This window comes from Vitis riparia, chromosome 13 (genome assembly GCF_004353265.1).
Source record: "Vitis riparia cultivar Riparia Gloire de Montpellier isolate 1030 chromosome 13, EGFV_Vit.rip_1.0, whole genome shotgun sequence".
NCBI classification, from domain to species: domain Eukaryota; kingdom Viridiplantae; phylum Streptophyta; class Magnoliopsida; order Vitales; family Vitaceae; genus Vitis; species Vitis riparia.
This window is the reverse complement of record NC_048443.1, coordinates 29,396,873-29,416,300: the sequence shown is the minus strand read 5'-3', so window position 1 is coordinate 29,416,300 and position 19,428 is coordinate 29,396,873. Positions and strand designations below refer to the sequence as shown.

Below are 19,428 nucleotides of genomic sequence, written 5' to 3'. Positions count from 1 at the left end.
ATTCCATGTATATCCTCAAGAAAGAAAATCAAACTATGGCAAACATATAACAGCAGACTTTTAATTTTGTAATTATTAGCAAGAATGAAATAATTTCAAAAATGAATAAATGCAGTATATGGTCCAATCTGCACATCCGTTCTCTCACATATAATAACCTAACAATTCCCCCTAACAAAAATACCATCTTTTAGACTGTTAATGCTCCAAGATGATACTCCATCACAAAGAATCACTATCTTGGCACTACCACTCAAAAACAAATCACATTTCATATCTTTTGGGACTTATGCCCAAGGGACAAATCCCATACACCCACATCTAAGTGTCTTCCTCAAGGGCTTAAGGAACGTTCACCCAAGGACCCATTGTCCCACATAACAAATATAGCAAAGGTTGTTAGTATTGCACAATGCTTGATATGTATTGTATCATCTCAGATTGCAATCAATACGTAGCATACAGTGCATCAGAAAATACATTGTGTCATTAAGTATTGTAGCCAATAAATTGAACTCAGCTATATCTGCCAATATGGATAAGTGCCCAAACCGGAAGCTGAGAATGTAGCCTTACCTCTTTATAACATCATAGCTTCAATGATCTTGAATCTTCTTCAAGAAACCAATATGCTGTGCTTACTATTTCATTAAATGATAATCAGTTACTTGTATGCCAGGTTCAAAGTTTATTCTTTAATAACAGGTGCTAAACATGTAGATGGTAAATAATAATTTTCTCTTTTTAATTTGCTATATTTCTATTGTTTCACCAAAAGTCTATTTTTAAACCTATCTTATTGCATACACTCACAGTGAAACAGGATGGTTTTAACTTACCTACTGTAAATTGGCCCTGTTTAAATGTGGATATCACTATAGAATATCTTTATGTTGAATATGACTGATATCAAACACCTTTATTTAGCATAACAGTGTTACATAATTTCCTTTCTTTGACTTGATTTAACAAGTTTAGATGTTGATCTTGATTGCTCTTTACAATTTACTTTTCACTTTTTGTCATGATTTCCAAGTGATGGATCCTGAATGAGAATTTCATGTTTTTACTGAGTTGGCAGATCCTTGAAAAGCTCTATGGTTCAAATCACATTGTCATTGGATATGAATTGATGAAGCTTTCGTCCATTCAGCTAAGCTTGGGTGATACTGCTGCAATGAAGAGCATAAGCCGGCTGGCTGCAATATTTTCGTGGTATTATGGCCCTCATGCAGACATGATGTTTCCATACCTGGGAAGCCTTCAAAGAGAAACTTGCAAACTTGTTCTATGAGGAATCTTTTATGCTATTTCTGAAGTGGGCAATTCCTAGTTGAGGTTTTTCCTTCTACTGAAAACTTATATCTTTTTTTTTTTTCTTATTCCTCACCATTTAGGTTATTGTAATACCTGTTTTTATTGACATAAATGATTTAATCTTGGTGAGGTATTCAAGTAGAATATATTTTTTTTTTAATAGATAAATTTCTTAAACCCTTTACCACTTGAACCAGGCCCAAGGTTGGTATTTAAGTAGAAAGCAGCAAGAGGGAGATGATAAACAGCAATGAACCTAGGATTTTATTGTCTCTGGTATGTACAAGTTTTTGCAGTTTCAGGTTGTACAGATGTAACTTAGAACAAAATCATAGCATCAGCATTGATCAATTTGTGTTGATTTAATTACTATACTGAAAACCTGATAACTGCCATGCACCCCAATAGGTTCTTTTCTGGCATGACATTGGTGCTAGAAGAGATCAATGAAAGTTAGGTTTCAAAACTTGGTGCCAGAGGTCATTGGAACCTGAGCTTTGTTAGGAGATGCAAAACTGGGAATTAGAGGGAGAGCTCATGGAACAGATGTATATCAGTCAAAGCAGGGTTCCTGTTAAATCTGTGTTAGCCCATGGATGATGAGGTAAGAGTTGACTTTCTGGAAAAAAGAAAAAAGAAAAAAATTATGTTGTAACAAGAGTGCCATGGCGTATGTGGACAGTGGCTTGGAAAAGGGCTTTAACCATTGGAAAATTTATCCGATGTAGGGTGATGAGTCGGGTGCCTCCATACTATGAGGCAGCTATCAGTTGGTTCAATAGGAGGTGCTGGAGGACATGATTCTTTACTTGCATGGTGCATTTGGAAGGATTTAACGAGTCATTTGCTCTGCAATGAAAAAACAGCACATATCATATTTTCAATTGTTGCTTAAAAGTGTATTGTTTTCTCATTGCAGAGCATTTATGTGGTAATACAAGTGAGCTCAATATATGATCCAAAGGAATCCAAAGATAGATCGAGTTATAATCACACAAGATAGTCATTCGTTAACAATGTACTAAATAAATTATGAATTATGAATTCTTTGTTGTTTTACATCCTGAGGGCATGCCTTGCTCTCTAGCTTGGGGTTACAGGGAACAATCCAAATGTTCAGTAGGATGAAGTCTTGTTATTAATAAGAAGATTCTTCCTTTGCCCAAACTTCCCCTCTGTAATGCCGTGGGGAGTAAAGTTGTTTACAAGTCTTACAGTTTTGAATTCTCCTTTGAATTAATGAAGCTTCGTCTCATTTGGTTTACTGCCCCTAAACGCTGAAAGAGAGAAGAATGACCTTGTTGCTGGAACAGAAACATGATAGAGAATATCAGAATCCATTGATGACCATTAAATGCATGGATTAGAAGAAAGAAAAGAATTTACTCTAGGGATGTGCATAAGAAACACAGTAAAATAAAAAGGAACAGGCAAATTAGGAAAGAAACTGAAAGTACAACCAAAAACAAAAAAGAAACTGGGAAAGTAGAGACAAAAAATACCAACCCTTAGTTGTGGGTGCTGTGGCCGAAACCTGACCCTCCTGCAACTTATGGGAACTCTGAGCATTGAATTTGCTTATATTTGATTGGGCTGCATGTATCATAACCTTCATTAGCACAAGGCAGGAGGCACGACAAATGTGTCGAACTAAAAAGTACAAATTCGTTGCTATCCTGATGATTTGCTGGAAGAGAAGGATAGAAAAGAAACTAGAGCTACAGATGTGAAATGACTATCATGCTTTTGATCTGCAGGATATCTATCAGTTTTCCACTTAATAAATACAGATATGTGTTCTGGCTAGCAAGGATGAAAAGTGAAAGGCATGAGGTAAATTACCAGAGAGCAGTTCCCGAGCAGCCACGTTTCTTTCATACCCTCCAGATAATGAAGATTTCTGTTGCCCATAGTTCTTTGCATGAAGAGTGGCTTTCTTTAGTAGAGTGTCTGCATTTCTCTTATTAATAGCTTTAGCTTCCTCAGCATCATCCTCTCCTTCAGAAAAGGCAGATGGGCTGGACCAACCAGTTGTATTTCCATCCCCTCTACTCTTCCGAGCAAACTTCAAGAGCCTCTTGAATCCTTTGGGTGCATCTTTGTGGTAGACGACTGCTGGAGGGTTTTCAGCATTCCCCCACTCAATACTATCAGGTTCACTACTTTCTTCTTGCAGCATCTGTGACAAGGAGTGACGGACACGAGGACTTGACAATGCCACTGGAGCAATGCTGGCTGGAGATATAAGCTGAGATGTAATGTCATCACATGGTATATGTGAGTCTTGATGCTCTTCTATTTCCACCCATGCAATGGGAGAGATTGCTGATTCTTCTTCACCTTCAATTTTTAGGGAAGATTCCATCATTTTCTTTAAGTTATCATCGCCATCAGCTGTAACTTGATCTAAGTTTTCTATGTTGCCACATTTCTGAGGGCTATTTACCTGAGTTTCTGATTCGAACTCAGCATCATGACTTTCCAATACTACAAGACCCCCATCCTGCTGCTGGTTGACCAGATCACAGGCATTAACAACTGACTCATTCTCTTGAGCTTGGATCTGATTTCTGCTGTTTCTTGGAGATTCCTCAGACTGAGAAGAAACTTTTGTTTTGTTGCCAGTGGAACCAACACCAGGACCAATTCCAGAGCCCTTACGAAGAAATGGCTTTGACTCCAGCGGTACTACACTGCTTTTCTTCATCGCCTTGCTATAGAAAGTAGGCCTGGCAGGAACCACAGAAGAATAATCCCCAGAACTGGTCAGAACTTTTGTTTTTGTTGGTTTGCCACTTCTTGTCACTGTTTGCTGCTGTTTCTCATTCCCGTTTCTCAGGCTCCTTTTATTGTTCATCTGGGTTCCTTTGACATTTTTCTGTCCCTGCTGCGATCCTTCAACTTTTGGATTTGACCTAGGAAGTGATGCTGTTGGCAGGGGTTTCCGCCGTGTTGGTGTAGTGCCAGCAGAAGAAATTCCAGTGGGGGTTTTAACTGGTGAAGTCCCTGTGGCTCTGGGTGATGGTGAAATTCCAGTGGGAGTTTTAGCTGGTGATGTCCCTGTGGCTCTGGGTAGAGGTGTTGATGGCCATGACTTACGCACTGCAGGCAGGGTTGATGCTTTAGATGACACCTTTTTTGGAACTGAAGGTTTTGGGGCTTCCTTTTTCAGATTTTCAGATGTTGATGGACTCTTACGTGATTTCTGGGGCCTACGCAAAGGATATTTTTGTTTTTGCCCAATATCATTCGCAGTGGTGGAGGCCATTTCAGCTTTCCTTTCATCAAGAACTTGTTGCATGGCTCTAAATTGTGCTTCTTTCTCTGCTCGTTTTCGAGCATTCTCTCCACGAAGCTTCTCGTCCCTCTTCTCCTTATAGTGGTCATAAAATCCCCCTCTTTTCTCATTTGGAAGATTTTGGCTTTTTCCAGTTTCAGGCTTTCTATACTTAACAGGCTTACATCCTGTCATTTTTGTCAGCATCTGATCCAACTCGGCTTCCTTCTTCCGACTCCATTCAGCTGAGGCTGTTAATTTTTCACTGGTTTCATCCCTTTGGCATAAGAGACTATCTGCTTGAACACTTGTTTCATAAGATGCTCTTTCATCACCTGTTTCTAATCTAACATCAACTTCATCAGTCTCAACAGAATTGTGACCTCCAGAAACAAAATCAAGTTCTTGTTTCACTTCTATTGAATTCATTGGAATCTCTGCATCCACTAAAGTGTGGGGCGCCAGTCGGACAGAATCTTCAGGAACAGTATCTGGTAGGCACTGGGTGGATGATTCTCCTGTGCCAGCACTCCACCTTCTCAATACAGATTTATTTGCACTAACAGAGATGTCAGCTAATGACCTCTTCTGAATATCTGCGGCCTGATCTTTCTGTTTGCTTTCAAAAAGATTAATTGCATCTTGAACGCTCATCCTTCCTACATTATTTTCAGGTTTTTTATAGGGTTGCTCAGATCCTTCATCCTCGCTACTGTTTGCGGCAGCATCTCTATGTGATAATACCCTTTCCCTAGCAGGAAAATAATTAAGGCTCTTAATGGTTAAGGCAGTGGCCCGGCGTGATCCAGTTCTCCCTATTTGTATCCTTCGCATTGGCGATGCTGACCTTCTAGGTGATGCCGATCGTACGATAGCCCGACTTCTTTCTGCTGGTGCTCGATCCTCACCACTCGAGTAAGAAGACGACTCCTCACTTTCAGAAGAGCTCTGTCGCTCAACCTGGGCAACTTTTGCAGGGGAGACATCATATATTACCGGTTTAACTGAATGTATTGGTTTAGGAATCTGAGAATTTCCATCTTTATTATTTATGCTGTCATTCTTCGAATGGCACATGACTGAAGACTTGTCATCATTTAGGGCATCAGAAATCTGGCCGTTTTGGCTTGGTTCTAAAACCTTGCACAAAGAATTCCTGGAAAGACAATTAATAAAACAAAATCTTGATAACCATAGTTTTTTGTTATGAAGTTGGCTAATTAAAATGGTCATTAAGGAAAGAAAAAAAAAAGTGAAGGAGCATCACAGTTAAACTTGGAATTTTTTTAAAAGCAACTTGAAACTTGATAGACCCAATTACCCTTAATCTCTCGTTTTCTTTTGGGTAGGTGACTTACTTTAAATCCATTGCTCCGAAGTGGTGACAGAAGTTTGTTAAATCATTAATCTCTTTAGAGGAGCAGGTGGCTCCAGCAGCCTGGTTGAAAGCTGCAGCTAACTCTCCTCTGAGTGCTGTGAGTCTCAAGTCGATTGCTCGCAGCAATTCATTCCTGGAAGGATTCATTCATTTTTATAGATTAGTGGATGTGACCAAGGAAAAACTGCTGAGTGAAAGAATAAAAATCAACAGAACATACTTTGAAGCATCTGATGATACATTTTCAGCATCAGGCTGTTGACATCTCAAAAATCATATTAGTCGCCAAAATGGAAAGATAATTCAATAAATAAAATAAAATGTGTCCTCTTAAAAGATCATAAAGAAAAACTACAATCACATTGTCATGTGTCAGAACTTCAAAAAGTTATAGAGAAAAGCAATTACTTTGGTTGTTGGCACCATGTCCTTCAACTTCCTCCCATCTGTTAAAGAGGAAAAAGTTTCCACCTTAAAATCCGCTCAAATCTGGAACAGAGAGAGAGAGAGAGAGAGAGAGAGAGAGAGGTGCAATGCCAGAAACCAGATATATAGAGGGAGAGGGGAAGGAGGATTGTGGGATGTCTAATAGTAAAAAAAAAAAAAAAATGAAACAAAATAATCTCACAAGGTTAAACTTAATTGGATTGAACCCTGGGATTCAGGAGGTGGCGACAACACCTTTAATATCAGGGTCTAATACGTAAACTATCAGGTTATAAACCAGTGAGTATTGTGGGAAGGTTTTGTCTTTTAACAAAAACCATGGAAGTTGTGTATTTATCTGCCACAAAGTCAAAAACAGTTACAAGTGCTAGTAAAAGGACAATGTCCTAAAGTCAACCTGTTGTGAAAAAAAACCCTACAAAACTGCAAATACCAATATGTTTCCACTTCCTTGATGAAACACAAACACCGTGAAATCATTCTGAATGATAATTATCCATTGGATAATCAAGCAAAGCACCAAATTAAGTTATAGGACTATAAATGAGCAAATTAAGATAGATAATATATATACATATATAATTACTACTAAAAAACCTCTCAAAAAGCCCTAGTATGCAACATTGTCATGTTGGAGAATTATGAAGTAAGGTGAAGAGTTCAAAGCCAAGGCTTGTGCAAGTTTGAGATTAAACATGATATCAGAGATCTTCAATGCACAAGAAAACCACATAAGGGATTTTGACTGAAAATGGTATATAATAATCATGGTTCCCCATACACAAACTTGGAACATAAACATGTTCTCTCATTGGTATATGATAATCAAGCATGTTCTTGGTTGATTTGGAATAAACATGGTTCCCCATACACTAATTGAATTTTGAAAATGGAAACATATAAATATCTAACAGTTTGAATCTTTAGAGATGCCCTAGAAGGTGGACAAGGAGGGTTTGTGGTGTGACTTTAGGGATCAAGTACTGTGGATCTAGAACTAGAAACAATAGATGTGGTATTTCTTGACTTAGGACTTAAATTTCTAATAAATATGATTCAGATAAGTTTCTAGATAAGAGTATGATAAAATATTGGAGGAATCATCTGAATTAGTGAGATATGTGGGGGGAGCATGGTATTGTGGAGCAACTAATTTGATGGAATTTGAGCAAATGCAGAGGATATTAAAAAGAATCTCAAATTCCTATTTGGTACATATTCCTTTTCGTAAAGAATATTATATAAAATATTTTGTATGTTAATATTGTCTTACAAAAATAAGTATCCGTTTTGAATAAGGAAAAGCGTTAAGAATTTCTTCATAAATATTTTTGATCATGGGGGGAAAAAAGTAATGAAATTGAGATAAGCTTCTAAAGACTATATTGGATAGCCAAAGATGTGAGGAAAGCTGGGACTCTTGGTAGAACAAAACTTGAGTTCAAGTCATGGATACTAGGAGCAAGAAGATAGGAATTATTTCGAAGCTTAGGAGTTGTATCTATTTTCTCTATTCTCTATATGTTCATTATAACATAGTGAATTGGTTCTCTCTCATTAGTGAATGTAGATATGGTAAATTGAACTACATTAAAACCTCATATATTTTTTACTAAGTTTGTTGTATCTTATTGCCATTGCACAACTCATCAGTTTAAAGCTTCCACTAGCACAACACAAGTCCCAACCCCACAGTACAAGTCCTTAGGCATGTTGGTTTATCAATAAGAAACTCCTTTTACTATTCTATGAGACATGAGATTACATGCCCAACCAACCCTTCTCATATGCTTTCACTAAGTCAAGAACAACGCAGTACTCTTTCTTGCTCTTCTGAAGCTCTCTGTCAATAACCCAGGTAAAAGATAAATTGATTAACTATCTCCTATGAATGAAAGCAAATGATTGTTCATACTGTTATTCCATGGCCTAGTCCTTGCTTAATCACCCGTCCCAAAGTCGAATGCAACTCAGATGTTTGACTTGATTTCTTCATATGTACTATAAAACAATAAGCTTAGGGTGTCTCTGGACATTCCATGGAAATTAAATGGCTCCATTGTACCTTACATAGCATCCTGAGGTAGAAACCCCTGATAATCCATCTCAAAACTGTTAGTAAAACAAAAATGTACATTTCAAGAAAAATGAAAAACGATCCAGTTTTCTCACTTCAAGTGGTGTACTTTTACCATGGAATGCTACCATAAAACACAACAGAAGCATTAGAACTCCCTGAGGTGTCCAAACATGTTCTTTGACTATAGTACACCATGATCACCATCCACATCCTAGCCTCTCTCTGAAATACCATTAGGTCCTATATCTTTTCTAGTCTTCAACAATGTTAACCCAAAAAAGAAGGGAAAAAAAAAGTCAGACACACACAGGCAACGTGCATATGGAATTCCAATCTCTATAAAAATTCTAACATTAATTCCCCTAAAATTTTCACAGAACCAAAAAGCCACTGACTTAGTGATCATCAACAATGGTCTTGTTTCCCTCTCCTCTCTCAAATTCTAGAGATCTTTGGAAGGTTTTCATGGTTAGAGGTGAGTAAGTGATGGGGTCAATAGAAGAAGGCCTCTTGACAAATCAGGGCTATTTTCAGTAGCATCATTTTGCACCTCTTTTGTTTGGTGGATATTGGGGACAGTTCATCTCCCCTGAGGTTCCCTTGGAAATCCTTGGGTGACCCGTAGTGTGGTTGGAAGCTATGAAGAAGAACCTAAAACCAGATGGCTTCAGAAAAAAGGTAAACAATGACAGTACATGCAATTATGTGTTAGCACTCCCACGTTCGTATAAATACAAAACCTCATAAAAACTAACCTGAATCTACACTTCCAAACTGACCCGGATGACCCTGAGAAAGGAAAATCAACGTTGTTGATAAGCAACAATATAAATTCAGAGAAAGATTTCTGAAAGAATGTTATAATATTTTACCTGGGCATATAAAGAAAGATGAAATAATCTAGCTTCTTCAAGTTGAGACATCTCTCCTTCAATAGCATGGGTGGTATTTAACAAAGCTAGAGTGTCAACAATATGTAGGAATCTGAGAAAAAAATATAATAATTGCAGTAACAGAAATTAGCAAGTGAAGTTTTGTCCATAACAAGCAGAAAAGGAAAAACAGCACAAAAAGAAAAAAGAAACACTTTAAAGATAGGGACCTGTTTAAAGTGGATTTAGTGGATGATATTTATTAATAACTAACAGATAAGGCAGGAAAAGAAAGAGTAACTCTTTAATAATGTCAACCTGCTTAAAGTGGATTTTGTGAACCATGCTGCACCATTGAGATGTTCAGGTAATTGGAGTTTAAAGTTAGCATTTGATCCTTTATGGTACAAGTCTTTTACTTCAGGAAAATGTAGCAAAAGCGGTTCCAAAAGCCCAGCAGCTAGTTTTTCAACTTTTTTGCCACTGCATACTACTGCCTCAAATCTGTAACAGAAAGAGAGCACTCTACAGTATATCAGATAAATTTATTTGTTGTAAACAGAAGATTCTATAAAAAAGAAGATAAAATACACATGCCAGAGAAATGCTAAATAGGCCTTGAGTAATGTAATAACATAAGCGACTTAGGCTTCAGCTACTCGAGGATATCAAGCACTAGATCCAATAAAAAAGAAGAAAAAAAAAAAAGATAAAACGCACACGCTGGAGAAATGCTAAATAGGCCTAGAGTAATGTAATAACAGAAGTAACTTAGGCTTCAGCTACTCGAGGATATCAAGCACTAGCTCCAGGAATGGTGTCGACTGACAAAAGAATGCAAAGCACCACCTCTTTGTCATGGTTTTAAATTCAGAGTAGCAGTGGATGATCAAATTAAATAAGCATATTTTTTAAAAAAATTTTATGCAGAGCAAACTTTTACAGCAAAGCAAAACAATTTAACAATCTATAACAGAAGGAAGCAAAAAGATGAGTACATTGTATACAAAAGGCAAAAGTTAAAATTAGTCAAAGTAAAAGGCAAATCTTCAACTTCAACATTGCCAATCTTGACTGGAATCCTCCTAGAGGCATAGCAAAATTGTTGGGAATTTCCTTTAAGGGCTTTGGAAGCCTTCCAAAAGGGAAAATTCTTTGGCAGGTGGTTGATTTATCTCTGATTTCGTTTCTTTGGTTGGAGAGGAATACAAGGATTTTCGAAGATAGGTAGAGATCAGTTGATGCCATTTGAGACTCATTTTTCTTTTCCTATTCCTTATAGGCCTCAGTCATCAAGCCTTTTGCAGATGTTCCATTGCATATTTTAATGCTAGATTCAAAGAGTGCTTGCTACTCCATCACTTTGAAGGAGGCAATGATAGACTAGTTACTCCCTCCAGTAGATTCAATAAAGTTAAATTTGACGGATGTTCAATGGGTAACCCTAGACAAATAGGTATTGGAGGTGTGATTAGAGATCATTCTAGTAAAGGATTGAGAGCTTTCTCTAAGCAAGCTAAAATGGGGTTAGCCATCAAGGTAGAGATATAGGCAATATTGGAGGGTTTAATGTAGGCAAAAGTTTTATCTCTATCCAATCTAATTATAGAAAGAGATTCTGCCACTGTTATATCTTGGGTGAAAATAAGGAAAGGGATTCATGGAAGTTTGACATTGGATGTGAAAAATAAAAAATACTACAATTGAGTTGGGTTATTCTTTCTCTTGGATTCCTCGTTCAACAAACCAAGTCATAGATCAGTTAGCCAAACAAGGAGCAAAGCATATGACCTACTTTATTGGAGATCGTCTTCCCCCTTGAGTGTCTAATGTTTTTTGCTTCTATTTATATGGAGGTTTTTATGAGGAGGAGCTAGTTTTGTGGTTCTAGCTTTTCTTTTCTTAGGCAAATAAGAGTATGTATGTATATATATATAATAAATATATAAAGGGAGCCAAACTAAAGTGGCAAATATGGTATAACAGAAGTATACAAGTGAGAAACAAAAAACCAACTACAGTAACTATAACCCTACTTTAAGAAAATGAGTATAACCATTCTAAAAAATCTAACAAAGAACCTGAACCTCCCTGTCCGTCTCCTAGAAGGAACCCTCAAAACCACATATACATATTAGTTATAAGGGAATCCTTGAGAGCTTGGATGGTGCATTGCTCCCTTTTAAAGGTTCTTTGATTTCGCTCCTTCCAAATTGTCCATAAAAGGCAAAAAGGAGTTGTTCTCCACACCTTCCTTTTTTTTTTTTTTTGCCCACAAAGCTACCGTGTCATCCTTTTAACAAATCGTTAACAAAAAAATGGGAGAATCCACGAGATGCCAAAGAAGGAGAAGAGAAAGTGTCATAACTCTCCAGCTATCCCACAATGGATGAGAAGATGGTCTACCAATTCATTTGCATCTCTGTGCATACAACAAAAACCTGCCAAAACCCAACCTGTCCTCTTAAGTTGGTCCATAGTTAGGATTTGGCCCCAAGTCGCTTCCCAAGCAAGAAAACTCACTTTGGTAGGAGCATAGGAACCCTATATTATCTTTGAGAGGAAAGTCAATTCACCCTCCATTTTCAACACATCGTTGAAGGACCTCACAGAGAACACCCCACTCTTGCTAGCTTTCCAAACCATTTTATCTTCCTCACCTCTAGTTCTACCAAACTCATTTAGTTTTAGAATAAAATTGTGCATACTATCTATTTCCCAATCATGAAAGTTTCTTGAGAAGCAAGGGTTTCAAGTGACCATCCCTCCTTCTACCTCCCGAACATCATTCACCTATGCCTCCTTAGAAGGAACAAAGGTGAATAAAGAAGGAAAAGAATCCTTCAAATGCATATCATCACACCAAGCATCATGCCAAAATTTGGTTCTAGTTCTTGGTTACTTTCTACCATCTTTTGTACATCTTTGAAGGATTGCTTATCTTTCTTGTATTTATCAATTGTTTGATGAATGAAAATGTTTGTTTTCTGATTTTTTATTTTTTATTTTTTATTTTTAAAAAAAAAAAGTAGCTCTTCAAGAGTCATGGAAATTTCATTGAAATGACTGTCTATAGAAAGGCTGAGTTAATCCATATTTCAAAATGGCTGTGTCAAAATGAAATTTTGAAAATTTTAAATTGCCCTCATGAGCCAGCTCAATCAGAAGGAAATTGTGATGCCTACACAAACTAACAACAAGGTCAGATACTTTCTTGTCAAAGAACCATCTTACACCAAATAAATTCCAGCTTGGAACCAAACAATAAGAATGCATGGTGAAACTAGGAAAAGAACTGTTTGACAATCTTCATCTTAATTCTTATAGGAAAATACAGTAACCTGTTTTGGTTTGGCAAAATCTGAAATGCAGCATAATCTAACGGTGCAATAGCATCAATTCCACCCTCCATCTCAACCAGTTTGTCTCACAAGCACACAGATGCCTGAAGGAACAAGAGAAAACAAATTTCATCATCCACAATACGAGATCTCAAACCACTCACACACATAGATTAAAGGAGTGGGTGTTAGTACGAGGGAGGTTAAGTGGAAGGATTAACATAAAAGGAAGGGTCATTCATGGGAAGTGATTTAAATAAACAAACTGTGATCAAAATTAATAAACATGAGCAAGGTGTTAAACAAAATAAGCACATACAAACCCAGACACATCCGCACAGAAAGAAAGGTAAGACAGCACTAGATTATAATTAGAATTTCTATGAACAACTACGTTGCAAGTGACAAAATCTAAATTTTAACAATAGATACATGGATATTTAGGTAGGAAACTGAAAAAAAAAAAAAAAAAGAAAGAAAGTAAAATTCCTAAGTAAATCACTGACATGAGAAGACTAAAATAAAGGGAAAACACCACTCTAACATATATGTACAAAGAAAAGAGCAACTATACCGAAATGGTAAAGGGAGCTCCTCTATGATAATCAATTCTTTCCAAATTCAGATTTCTGTTCAAGTCACAAGGCTAGTCCAGAACTCACGCTCCCTAAAATTAGATTTGAAGATCAAGCAGGTACAATAAAATGCAAAGATGGAGAATGGTAGAAACTGGCATACTGGAAGATCAAGAGGCCAAAACAACCATGTGTAATGTCTTACTTTTGACCAAATCTATGGCCAAAATCATCAACACGATACTTTTTTTTACAAAAAAAGTACTATTTTTTTCTTGCATTACCGTCTCCAAGATCTACATGTTTTGTGAAGACCAAACAGCATGCACTTAATTCTGGCTTTTGACGCAGAAGGAGTAACCCTATAGAAACACTGAACAGAAACCAGATCTGGCCGAACTAATTGCCTTAATACTAGCAAGTCACCGACAGATGAGTCGCAGCTTACCGCAGTGTTAGAAGCCAAATCTCATTTAAATTTCAAAGACATTCCGGTGGTCGGTGATGATGAGGCGCTTGAGTTTCTGTACAGAGAAGTGAGCGAGGAAAAATGCGAAGCAAAGAACGGAATAATCAACAAGAAAGAGCACAGATCTGAGTGAAAGAGACGCGTGTTGATTCCAATTTCCAACAGCTCCTGTCCGACCACGCTCTTCACACTCACCTTCAAAACGGTTGGTGAGAGAGAGACAACAGCCACAGAGATTATCCAACAAAGCCAAATAAGTAGCGTGGAGATGAGATACATATAAATAGGTACGAAGGCAGCTGGGGTAAGTGGCGTAGGAGATAAAAACTTTACTCTCAAGGCTCAGCTCAGTGATCCCAGGAGAAAGCCTCCCAGTAAATTTTTGAATTTTGTTTCACAGTTGTGATAAGGGCTAGACAAAAAGAGCGGGCCTTTCCCCTTCCAGAGACTACAACTATTTTATTACAAAGACCAATGATTTGCTACTGCCGCTTGTTAATTGGTATTTTAGGAGAAATACAACGCTGGAAGTTAAGTCCCGTTCCATTGAAAGTAGGATTTTTAAATAAATAAATAAATAAATATATATATATATATATATATATATATATATATATATATATAATTAAAAAATGATTGTTCAATAAATAAACACAAAATATCGTCTTTTCAGAAAAAAAAAAAAGGTCAATGTCAATGATATAATTTTAGAATTAGCCCTTGAATATAATATTAAATTGTACAAGTAAAAAAATTATGATATAAACAGATGAGATAAAAATTATATATATATATATATATATATAAAAAATAAATGAAAGAGATCATGTACAAAATACAAAATAATAATATTATGATACAAAATAATAAAACTCAAAATTATATATATAGCATCATCCGATTTATAACGTTTTTTTTTTTTATGGATACTAAATTGGTAGCACAAGGGGATGGAAATTTTAATGCAGTGTTGTACCTAAATTCAAATAGGGAAGTATTGTGGGAAAGACTTAAAAGGTTGGTATCTAGATTGAACAACCCAATTTGAAAACGATTCTTGGAAAATTGTTTTTTATTTAAAATTTGGTTTCATAATTAAAAAAAAAACAGTTTTTCAAAAATTTGCTTTCAAAATATGTTGTTTTCTAGAATCAAATTGAAGTGCTTTTCAAGCATTTTTGTAAAGTCTTGTAGAAAATAATTAAAAACATGAAAAATGTTTTGAGAATTATTACAATATTGAGTATAAGTGTACATTAGCATTATGAGAATAAGCAAAGAAAACTATTTTTAATATCTGAGTTTTCAAATATAAGTTTGTTTTAGGATTATTTTCGTAAATAATAACAAGAGGCAGCGTTTATTTTTTTATTATAATTACATGATCCCTTAAACTACTTTGGTCCAAGCACGAGAGCAGTGGGAGGACCATCTTTTGCGACTGGTATTCAGAGAAGTGTCAGAAATATGAAATTGCAGGAAGAATGAGATGAATAAAATTAATGTGTGACTTGTGGGGCGAAACGCACATTGAGTGGAAGGTAGGAGAGCAATCGTAAAGCATATGTGGTAGAAAGATAATGGGTTGCCATGTGAAATGCAATTGATACGTTCCTTCCTTCGTAAGCCCCCATCAGGCACCAACCAACCTAGCTTTTTTTCCTTAATTCCTCAGCTTGTCACCCGTCTGCCAAGTGCCCACCAAAAAGATATCCATCCATGCATGTTTGCAACTCGTACAAGTTAAGACAACAGTGGCCAGGGCGGTGCGATAGCCAATTGGTGCTTTACCATTACTATAACAGCCCATCATGAAATGATTTGCTCATCATACGCCAAACTCATTTATTTATTGAATATGCTCATCCCCAAATATATTCATTCTCCAAAACCTTATGTTTTGATCCAAATCAATCCACGATCTCCTTCTACACGAGCAACACAAGATAGTTAGTTAGAGGCCTTTTTCTTCTCAAGAGGTCTTATGCATAAAAATAAAAAAATCAAGTGGCCTCTCAAGCGAAAAAATAAACTTTTGTGAGAGTCCTCGGTTCCAAACTTCTTTTGTAGGACTAAGACATGGTACACTTAGCTTTCAAAGGGCTAAAACTATAATGTTTGATAAGAATATGATATGTCTTCAATAAACCAACAAAAAAATATCAAAATAATTGAAAATTTCAGTGGCAAGAGATATCGTATTAGATTTCATTTTAGATCTGTCTATTGGATATTTCGACGAAATATCCCGATATTTTCATCCTTAATTCACTATAGGTTTTACTCAATGTGTGATCATATATAATAATGTACTCATCATAGAAAAATCATTTTAATGACTAAGACAAGTCATCATCTTGATTAAAAATAGTACACTACATCTCATATGAATTGTCCAAATCCATAAATCAATGATAAATCACTAATCATCTTATAAGGAACTCATGAATTTGATCATATGTGCAACTCATGTACAATACAAGTGATATGGGTATAAATGCTTATATAGTAATTAATGCTAACAAGGATAGAAAAAGAGAACTAGAATCCTAATAAATAAATTCATAAATAATACTTTATTATGTTACATCCATGGATTGAACTGTTGGAATTTTTCGATGAAATATCAGTTCTCGGAGCAAACCGACATGATGTTCCCCATCAATAATCAATTGACGGATTTATCATTGAAATTTATCGGCATTTTTTCCGATATATCGGGAAATTTCCCGATATTATCGTTGCTACAACTTACCCGCTTCCCCCTACCCTGGTGGTTGTTGCTTACACATACTACCCCTATTGTCATGCCCTTCAAATTTTTTTAAAATTGTTACATCGCTGCTTAGGAGATTCAAACCCCGACCTTGGTTACCACTAAGCCAAGCTTCCCCTTATTAATATATGTTGATAATAAATTTGTGAAAGTTCTTTATTAAATAAATTAATTAATTAAATTTATTTAATTAATTAATAAATGTATAAAAATCATCATTATAATTTTTTTAACAATATTTTTTAACATCCTTTATTTATTAAAAAATTATATATACATTATTAAATGCATTTAATTAAATAAATTATAGCTTTAATATTAAATGTATCATTATTTATCTCATTAATCCTATTTTAAAAAATTACTATCACTTCACTTTTAAATTTTTTATATGTATTATTTTAAAATTATTTAATTTTGAATGTTTTTTTATTTTAAAATATTAAAAATATAAATTTATTAAAAAAATACCAAAATATGAAAAAAAAAATTATGAAGTTATAATATTTTATAAATTTAATTTAATTTAATTAGATAAATAATAAATTATTAAGATCGATTTATCCTTACTTATCGATATTTTTCTCTTTAATCATATCTATGTTAACTATACTTAGAAAATAACTTTAACATGTATATTTTTATTTATTTGATCATTTTTTTGGATTTTTTTTCTAAATATTCCATGAATTTTGAATAATTTTTGTCTTACTGATATTTTTGCGAAAATATTCACCGATATTTCTCAAATATTTTCAATATATGCATAAAATTCAAGTACTGATATATTCATGTTGACCAATATTTCAAACCATGGTTACATCAACTTTATTATAATAAGGATCACATATGTAGATCTTCATTAAAGCACATAACACTCCAAAACTTGTCTAATTGAAGTCAAATTGTTCTAAATCATTTCAAAAGTTAGAAGAAGTATTTTTCATATGAAAACCACCTTTGATTTATGTATTTCATTCTTAAAAAGATTTTCAAGAAGGTATACAATGAGGAGCTATGAGCGTTGGATTTTAGAGGCATCAGACTAGGGGGCAGTTCAACCAATTTGTCGATCAAAAGGTAAACCGAATTGATATAGTAGTGTTCTCTTGTGTGTTTCATTTGGTAGTGAGTTATAGTTTACCTTTCCGATTTGACCAGCTAGTCAATTGGATGATCACGTAAGTCTCCAATGCTCACTTGCAATGTGCATTAATTAATGCCTAGTGGCTAGGTAGTCAATCGAGCAATTGCCAAAGCTTCAAGAAAATATTTCTAACAACTAGTTGGCCTTTATTTTATATAAAAAGGTTCTTTTAACTCTCATTTGTTCATTTCAATATCCATGTATTAAATATCAATCAGTCTGAGAGTTTTTTTAGTGTTTGACTATTCAAAATCTTGCATATCCAATTCGTGCACATTAATCCTAGTTTCTTTGTATTCATCTAAACCAAAAAATTTAAACTAGTATTTATCATTGTCAATTCAATCTTCTATCCTTGTGAGAGGAGAATCTGAGTATAAGATACAACTTAAGAAGTCTTAAATTGAGATATAATTTGTGAGATTTTTAAGAGTGATGTATCTCTTGAAAGCAATTGTAAAGGGGATATTATAATCATAATCCAAGTGTAAAGAATTCAAAGGTTTCAAGTTAAAAAACTTTTGAACTCTAATATTTGTTGTAGTTTGAAAAAAGTGAATGTAAGTCAAATTTTACTAAATTACTATAAAAATCTTAAGTTTGCAATTTCTCTATCTCGTTTTAAATCATCTCTTATATTCATTTTAGTTAAATTTTGTTAAAACCTTGAAAAAAAACCAACACTCATTTCACACCACCCTCTAAGGTATCTACTAAATTTGAATTAGCATAACTTAATATTCACCCTTTCTGGAACATTCCTTTTTTATAATATAGATGCGTTAAAGATCATATCGTTGTACTAGAGCATGGCAATGTTATAGAGAGTTGGTGAGATTAAGGCAATGCATTTGATGTGCATTAAATATGCCTTACACTCCTAGTTTAGAATTGCATGATAGAGGCACAAGGGTAATGATGTAGAATGGTCGTTCCTCACATGTGATGGTGCCATGTGGATTAAGGGGTTCTTAGGACCCCTAAAGTGTCACATATATCTATATAAGGTTTGCATAACTAGGCCCTCTCTAATTAAACTTACCAAAAAAAGACGTGGGAATTTTTCTAGAGAAGGCCTTGGTCATTTCTTACAATTACTTGGGAAAGTTGTATAAGTTGCGGGGGATCAAGGTTTCCCTATAAATGTTGTGTTGTTTTGTATGCTTATTGCTTGTGCATCTTATGGGCCTTGTAAAGGGCTAACTTAAGAGACTTCTAATTGTTGCATGGTGCACAAAATTTGAGGGTAAACTTCATGTTGTTGAGGCTAAGCTTCCTATTTTCTTTTCCAAACACACTATGGACCAATTGAGTAGGAGAGGTTTCTTCTCCAAAGAATTACTTCCCCAAAAAGAAATGCTCGTGTATTTTTTTTTATCTCGTATTAAAAAATAATGAGTAAAATGGATGAAGTGTTTTTTTATAATAATTAACTATCATCATTAGACAAATGACGGGACTCCCAAGAGGCTAACCTTTTGAGGAGCCTCTTCTCCGTCACATCCCATAATAAAAACTTAGCATGTGGAAAAAGACTAAGGAGGCAAGCGATGTACCTCCTCCCAACCCAACAAAAAGGCTAATTCTTCAATAATGGGATTCCCCCAATAGTGACTAATTAACTTTTCTCCAAGTTCCTATTCAATCTTATGACGACTCCAAATCAAAAGAGAGTGGAAGGTCATTTGCCAACTTTGAGTCTTGTAGATATGTAAAATCTTATCCAATGAATTCACTTTTAGGCCAAAC

At 35.2% G+C, this 19,428-nt stretch overlaps 2 protein-coding genes across 6 annotated transcripts in view; one reads left to right on the top strand and one right to left on the bottom strand.

Annotated features, from left to right (window-relative positions):
* LOC117928122 (SET and MYND domain-containing protein 4) overlaps positions 1-3,165 on the top strand; it is a 65,935-nt gene extending 62,770 nt beyond the window's left edge. The window contains exons 15-16 of one of the 3 annotated variants that reach the window (XM_034847983.1): positions 1,082-1,338; positions 3,075-3,165. In XM_034847983.1, the coding sequence (XP_034703874.1) occupies positions 1,082-1,294 (213 nt within the window). In that variant the 3' untranslated portion in view covers positions 1,295-1,338; positions 3,075-3,165. Of the gene's footprint in view, positions 1-1,081; positions 1,467-1,514; positions 2,741-3,074 lie in introns of those variants that run through there. The other 2 variants (XM_034847982.1, XM_034847984.1) reach the window with 2 other exon arrangements.
* LOC117928121 (COP1-interacting protein 7-like) lies at positions 2,324-14,095 on the bottom strand. 3 transcript variants are annotated; one of them, XM_034847979.1, is made up of 11 exons: positions 13,736-14,095; positions 12,713-12,816; positions 9,690-9,875; positions 9,372-9,483; positions 9,255-9,288; positions 6,381-6,418; positions 6,193-6,227; positions 5,953-6,105; positions 3,160-5,750; positions 2,824-2,910; positions 2,324-2,621 (listed from the first exon to the last, which is right to left on the bottom strand). In XM_034847979.1, exons 2-11 carry the CDS (start codon positions 12,781-12,783, stop codon positions 2,554-2,556), a joined length of 3,375 nt encoding a protein of 1,124 aa, XP_034703870.1. In that variant the 5' UTR covers positions 12,784-12,816; positions 13,736-14,095; the 3' UTR covers positions 2,324-2,553. The 3 variants fall into 3 exon arrangements, with proteins under 3 accessions (XP_034703870.1, XP_034703871.1, XP_034703872.1); XM_034847980.1 differs by lacking the exon at positions 13,736-14,095 and adding an exon at positions 13,287-13,528; XM_034847981.1 differs by lacking the exons at positions 9,255-9,288; positions 9,372-9,483; positions 9,690-9,875; positions 12,713-12,816; positions 13,736-14,095 and adding an exon at positions 9,050-9,236.
* Positions 14,096-19,428: the final 5,333 nt, after the last annotated feature.